At 37.6% G+C, this 7,303-nt stretch overlaps 1 protein-coding gene across 1 annotated transcript; it reads right to left on the bottom strand.

Moving 5' to 3' along the window:
- Positions 1–5,395: 5,395 nt before the first annotated feature.
- Positions 5,396–7,074, bottom strand: LOC138872932 (uncharacterized). Its single transcript, XM_070151353.1, has 2 exons — positions 6,301–7,074; positions 5,396–5,428 (listed from the first exon to the last, which is right to left on the bottom strand). Exons 1-2 carry the CDS (start codon positions 7,072–7,074, stop codon positions 5,396–5,398), a joined length of 807 nt encoding a protein of 268 aa, XP_070007454.1.
- Positions 7,075–7,303: the final 229 nt, after the last annotated feature.

The raw sequence follows: 7,303 nt of genomic DNA, 5'->3' as shown, positions 1-7,303 counted from the left end.
CATTGTTTGGATTTGATCAACATTGTTGAAAACTGAAGATTGAAGATGAAGACACAATCAAAATTTGTTATTGAGAGAAAATTGAAGATGTGGAATTTTGCCAAGGTGGAGATTTGTTGAATTTGGCAAAACATTTTGTCCCACATCGGTGGGAAAAGAAGGGTTGGGGGGATTTTCCCCCTATAAAAGAAGGCTTAATGTTTAGGATTTAAACACACCTCTCATTTGCCTTCTCATCTGTTTAAGGCATTTGTATTTCTCTCTTTAGTATTATTTCACTTGTATTTTTGGAGTGGAATAAAATATTGGTTGTGTCCGAGGAGTAGGCAAAATTAGCCGAACCTCGTAAATTCTGGTGTTTCCTTTATTATTGTTTTATTGTCTTATTTATTATTTGGTGGCTGTCATAATTTTTGGTATAGCAGTTGTGACTTATTCACACTATATACATTTGGCTTCAGCAACACATATAGCAAAAATTAAAGTATAGACACCCTTAACTCATATGCCCATGATGGGAGACCACTATAATTATGTTAATCTGTTTTTGTTTGGATTTGTTAGAGTCTTTCATATATATATATATATATATATATATATATATATATATATACTCTGCAGTTTGTCATGTTGAGAGCTGTGTTGGGAGTATGAATTATACAGGAAACTCTAGCTCTTTCTAGTTCGAGTTGTAAGTTCTGTGCATTGACGAAAAAATATTTACACCACGTATAACTAATAAAGTAATTATAGGTAACTCCTTTCAATAAACATGGATTAGTATTTTAATAAATAGTGAGTGACATGTTATAACAGGTTGTTTAGTTACACTAATATGTTTTATCTATTCATAGTAATAAGTTTCTGGAGTATTTCATTATTGGTGCAAGTTAGTAGATAGAGGGTATAGCCTGCTTCCCAGCAAATGTTTGGTGGGTAGATGGAAATAAGATAAGAAAAGAAACCTATGATATTGCTTTTGTTTTTTGTTCGTGCGTAATTGGAAATTTGGAATCATCAGCGAATTGTTCGGATGATTTGATAGATCACTGATAGAAGTCGTGCATCGCATGCAACAATAACATCTTGATAATTAACATGAATAATTCATGCATTTTTTTTTTCTAATCTGAGAAAAGACAAGCAATATTGTAATCATCGCCTTATATTTCCGATTCTCATTTTGTCGAAAAAGGGATTGAAGAAATACTCTTAACATGATGTTGTTGACGAGGATCTAATATTGGATTACTGGTGTTTAACCAGAAAATAGGAATTTCGATCAAAGCTTAATTTTAGAAGAACTCGGATTTCTGATAATCAAGTATGGAACAAATAAAAAGAATTGATTTAAATGATAGCTGAGTAAATAAAAGAAAGCAAAGTAAATCAATGTATTCTAATAATATTCTGTGTCCTTACAAATATTTATTCCTCTCATTTTATAGTTATTTCTAAGTAATACGTTTCTTTCCTCTTACAACAGAGCCATTATGAGCAATTAATGGCATTAATGTAACGTTATAATTAACAATCGTAACTGTTCCGTGAAGATTTTATAAGGTTTTCCATCATTGATGATCATTAATTACGGATAATACGTATCTGTAGTTTTTGCTAACTAGGTTCATTTCTCAGATGTCTCTTCAAATTACCAAGAGGTCCGAGTAACCGTTCCTTCCTATTTTCGTGAATCTTTGCCCGTACCTATTAAGGCTCGTGTCTCTTCGAATGCTCTTTACCAGTTGTCACTCTTTCATTGATCTATGTGTCTTGACATGTCATCACATGATTAATTCCATATGTTAACTTGATTTTTCCCAATACGGATAGTCCCCCCACTTGCCATTTATTCATCAATTGAATATTTGGAAAGTAGATCTCATTAAAACGGGAATTTTTGCCGCCATTCTACATATCATTATACCTTCTCCAGAACTAACGCTTCGTGTGTCACTTCCATTTAATGCATGTGACACATGGTGATGTTTGATTGGTTTTGCAACCCTTCAGCGCCTTTTAAGGCTTTTTTACGGCTTACATCAATCACGAAGTGACATGAAGTTCCCATCATTACCTTTTCGTTTGACGGTTGCTTCTGAGTATAAATATAACCTTTGTCTTTTCTTTCTCATAAAAGTTTTCCATCTTTGAATATTCATTCTCGTCTTCTTCCTCGTACAGCTATGTCTTCTTCGAACCCTAATCCTCAAAAAGTTCCTATTGTTGATGAACTTCCCCTTGCTCCTACTAGAATTAGAAGAGGGGGGAGATTACGCAGTTTAGGATCATCATCTATTCGAGGTGCTTCTTTGCCTCCACTTAGTTCTACCCATCCTTCTTCTTCTAGAACTAGAGGTTCTCTTCCACATAGATCTTCTGCTAGAAGTAGGGACTCTAATGAACCAGTTTGTGAACCCATAGTAGATGAAATTATCCCCTCTGAACTTTCTTTTTATACTAATAGAGAGTCGATTAGGAATCGGGTTTCTTCTATGTCCTCTTTTGATCGTGCTGATGTTTACCCTTCTCATATTACTGAAGGTTTGATCTCTGTTGTCCGTATAGATTTCCATTGCAAATTTGACTTCCCAATTATAATTCCTAGTGCAAATTAAAGGATCACGTCCTTCAAGGCTAGCTTTTCTTTCGTGTATACATATTCTTTACACTGAATTTTAGACCCCCCATTGATCCTGTTATCATCAAGTTCTGTCATTTTTTCAATGTTTGTTTAGGACAAATTGGCCCCATTGTATCGAAGGTTGTTGCTTGTCTAAGGTACTTGGCTAAATTGGCTCAATTGCCCTTTACATTTTTTCATCTAATCCACCTCTACTCCCCTAAGTTGTTCCGACATGGGATCTTTACTTTGGTGGGAGGAATAAGAGGGTTTTAGTCAGTCCTGAAGATGACAAGGACTGTGGCTGGTATGCCAGATTTGTTGCTGCTCCTACTGTAGGGTTAGTAGGTGAAGAAAATATCCCATGCCCAGAAAAGTGGAATTTTGCACGTAAGTTTACTTTACAACTGTCTCTCTTCTCTTTCACCCCCCTTCTTTTTTGTTTTGAAAGGGTTTGTTTTTCCCGTGACTGTTTCAATTTTTCTTTTTTCAGCAACCACGGGAACTGTTAAAGAGATTCCCAATTTTCGTGGTTGGGCAGAGAAATTGTTGACCATTGCTCCGATGGAGGTTAGATATTGGAAATACCTTTCAAACATATTTGGTTGGAAGGTTAAAACTCATGGTAAAAACCTTACTTTGTTCTTTCTATTTTTGTTCACTCTTCCTTTAGAATGTATTTGACCCTTCTTTTTATCAGGGTTTCCTATTCGTGGTATAAGTGCTGAGTCAATCGCAGCTTCCAAGGTTTCTTTAGCAAGAGCTCAGGAGATAATCTTGAGTTCTTCATCGAAAAGGAAAGCTGATGCACCCCAGGATTCTGAGGAGGAAGAGGAACGAGACGGAAGTTCTTTGGTTAGAAGGCCGCAGGCTAGAAGAAGCGTCATTTCAGATGACGAAGCTACTCCTCTCCATTCTATTCCCGTGACCGAGCCTGTTGAAGCCACCTTAGTGAGTTCTGACGATGATACTCCTATGGTAGCTCGTGACTCTGATGAACAACTTTTTTCACGTGGGTTTGATAGTGAAAGTTTTGATTTGGTGTCTAATGAAGTACCTCTTGCCTCTTTCCCCGTGTCTGTCCCACTCTTTACCTGTTTCTACTGCTGCTATTTCTGCCCCGCCTCAAGTTATTATGACTTCCTCTACAGTCCCCACTACTACTATTTCTCGCACTAAAGATGGTTCTTCAAGTGGAAGTAGAGTGATGAAGCAGATTACCATTGAAGTCCTTGCCGATAGTAGTCTTTTGAAAAAGTAAGGTCGGGCTGACGTATGGTTGAAACCCTTGTTTGGTCCGGTTGAAAAGTCCAAACTAGAAAGTTATAGTTCTTTGACTTGGATGAATGATATCGTGCAATCATCACTGAAGGTATTAATTTCTTTTCATGCTTTATTCCATTATCCTTTTACTAAGATTCTTACCCTCTTTTTTTTTAGATCAATCTCATCGGTACGGAGATGATAAAAAGGGTTTTCCATACAGAGCAATTGATACATGATTACCAAATTGAGGCAGACAATTGGAAAGAACAATATGAACGTCTTCAGCTTGAGATGGAAGTTTTAGAAGAAAGCAAATGTACCTTAGAGCAGCAGTTGAGAGTCATGGCATCGGAATTGGCAGTTGAAAAAGCTTCTTCCAACCAGGAGGGCAAGCATAAGAATCTCCTTGAGTTTTCTTTTCCCGAACAACTCTCCAAAGCTACTGAAGAGATCAGAGGCCTTAAAGCTTTGCTAAATGAGAAAGAAATTTATGTTGGTGAGCTTGTTCAAACACTCACGCAGGCCCAAGAAGATCTCTGAATGTCTTCTGAAAAGGTTAAGTTTTTCGAGAGTTCACTTGCCCCTTTGCAGTCTTTTTATGATGTTGTTTTAGCTGAGAGAGAGGAGCTCAAGAGTGAAATTGACCACTGGGAAAGAGACTACGAGGCTCTTGAGGACAAGGCTGCTGTTGAAGTTAGTTGGGCTATTTTGAACATGCGCCATGATACTCTTATGGAGGTAAGCCAATAAGGTTTTAACTTGGATACTGAGTTAGTTAAGGAGACAATAGAAAAAACTCAGCAAAGCCAAAACTTTTCTTCACCTATGGCTGATACTCCCGAAAATGTTGAAGCGGATCCTGGTGCGGTGGATGTCCCAGCTCCTTCAGACCAAATCGAGCCTTCTGTTGCTGATGATGCCCTGATCTCTTCTTCTGAACCTGCTCCACAGTGAAAGTTTATGTGTGAAGTTTGACTCTTTTTTTTTCTTTTTGGTGGAATCTGTGGTGGTATTACCCCTGGTCCTATTTGGGGGTTATGTTTTTGGTAACAGTATGTCCCCAGGTATTTTCGAGGATTTTAGAATGACAATTAGTTTATGACTAAGTTCATACTTAGCTTAAACTTAATATTGCAAATTTTTCATTTTAACTTAATTCTCTCGAGTTTCTGCTATACTCTTTTAGTAATTCGCCTTGCTTTTTTATAAGTCCAAGGTCTTGCTTTTTAATACGTGGGTTTTTTCTTTACCCTTTTGATTTTTTGCACTTCTAAAAATGCTTAATTAGCTTCATGGATTTTTGAATCAAACATGAATTATAAAAGAGGACCCTTTTATATACGACACTTAATGAAAAAGACGTCTCAACTTCATAATGGTGTAAACAATACTTGGAGGTACGATTTTAGATGAAGACTGCATAACCTATTTAAATTTCCATCAGAATAGTTGTAACCCTAGACCGGGAATTATGTTCTTCCCACGTGTCTTTTAGATCGTAATTCATCATTTAGTACGGGCTAGCTTTCTTCCTATCATCTAAAATTGTTAGTAAAATTTTAATAATTCAAAAATAAAAATCGGGAGCAGGGATACTTGCCCTTGGATTTCATTTCCTTAGAAGTAGTATCTTTTCAGATGAACAACATTCCAATTTTAAGGTAGAATCTTGCCATCCAATGTTTCAAACTCGTATGCTCCTTTTCCTGCGATACCATGAATCTTGTAAGGCCCTTTCCAATTTGGACTTAACTTTCCTACGTTGGCTGCCCTCGTGGATTGGAAAACTTTCTTGAGTACGTAGTCCCCAATCTTGAAGTATTTGAGATGGGCTTTCCGATTGTAATACCGCTCAATAACTTATTTTTGCGCTGCCATCCTTATTAATGCAATTTCCCTCCTTTCTTCAAGAAAATCTAGTCTTATCCGCATCTCTTCCTCATTCGATTCTTCAGTAGCTTGAGTATATCTCGTACTTGGTTCCCCTATCTCGAATGAAATTAAGGCTTCAGCCCCGTATACAAGTGAAAATGGTGTTTTCCCGTACTTGTTTTTGTTGTTGTTCGGTAAGCCCACAAGACTCCAGGTAGCTCCTCTGGCCAATTGCCTTTAGATTCTTCCAGTCTTTTCTTCATGATAATGACTTTATTTGTTGATTCAGCTTGTCCGTTACCCACCGGATGGTAAGACATTGAAGTAATCCTTTTAATTCTCCAACTTTGAAAAAATTTCATGATTTGTGCACTTATAAATTGCGGGACGTTATCACATACGATTTTCTTTGGCACCCCGAATCGGCATATGATATTTCGCTAGATGAAGTCTCTGACCTCTTTTTCTCGTACCTATTTGAAAGCTCTCGCTTCTACCCACTTAGTAAAATAGTCAGTGAGCACTAATAAAAATCTTACCTTGCCTTTGGCTTGGGGTAGTGGACCTACGATATCCATCTCCCACTTCATAAAAGGCCATGGTGCAACGACCGGATGGAACAATTCATCTGGTTGATGCATGTTGTTACCATATCTTTGGCACTTGTCACATTTTGCCACAAAATTTTCCGCGTCTTCCTCCATTTTTGGCCAATAATAGCCGGCTTTAATCATGATTTTTACCAAAGATCTTCCTCCAGCATGATTTCCACAATGTCCCTCGTGTATTTCTCTCATCACATACTCCGTTTTTGAAGGCCCGAGGCATCTTGCTAGATGACCACCGAACATTTTTCGATAAAGATTGCCTTGATTTAGACAGTAACAAGCAACTTTTTTGCGAAGTGCTTGAGCCTTTTTCTTATCTTCAGGTAATATTCCATACTGCAAAAAATTGACAATCTCGTTCCTCCAATACCAAGTTAGATTATTGTAATTTACCTTGTTTTTGTCTTGATCAAGTACTGAATGAAATAAATGAATCACGGAAGCATTTTCTTCATTTGTTACTTCTGCAGCAGATGCAAGATTAGCTAGAGCGTCTGCCTCGGCATTTTCTTCCCTTGGTATTTGCATGACTTTCCAAGTTTGAAATTGCCTGACCAAATCTCGTACTTTTTCCAGGTATTGCTGCATCCTCACCTCTCTGGATGTATATCTCCCCTGCATCTGGTTAACTACGAGCTGCGAGTCGCTTTTGATTACGACCTGCTCTATTCCAAGCCCTCGTGCCAATTCTAAACCTGCAATCATAGCTTCATATTCTGCCTCATTATTAGTGATTGGGTGACACTTTATTGCTTGTCTTATGGTTTCACCCGTAGGTGGCACCAGGACAATGCCCAGACCTGCTCCTTTTACATTAGACAAATCGTCAAAAAATAAGGTTCATGTACCTGGATTAGATTCGTTAAATATCTGTAGTTCTTTTTTTACTTCTGACTGTATCACTCGGCACGAAATCTGCTAAAACTTGTGACTT

The sequence above is a fragment of the Nicotiana sylvestris genome, chromosome 7 (genome assembly GCF_000393655.2).
Source record: "Nicotiana sylvestris chromosome 7, ASM39365v2, whole genome shotgun sequence".
Classification (NCBI taxonomy): Eukaryota; Viridiplantae; Streptophyta; class Magnoliopsida; order Solanales; family Solanaceae; genus Nicotiana; species Nicotiana sylvestris.
The sequence above is the reverse complement of the archived record's forward strand: the minus strand, read 5'-3'. Positions and strand labels throughout refer to the sequence as shown.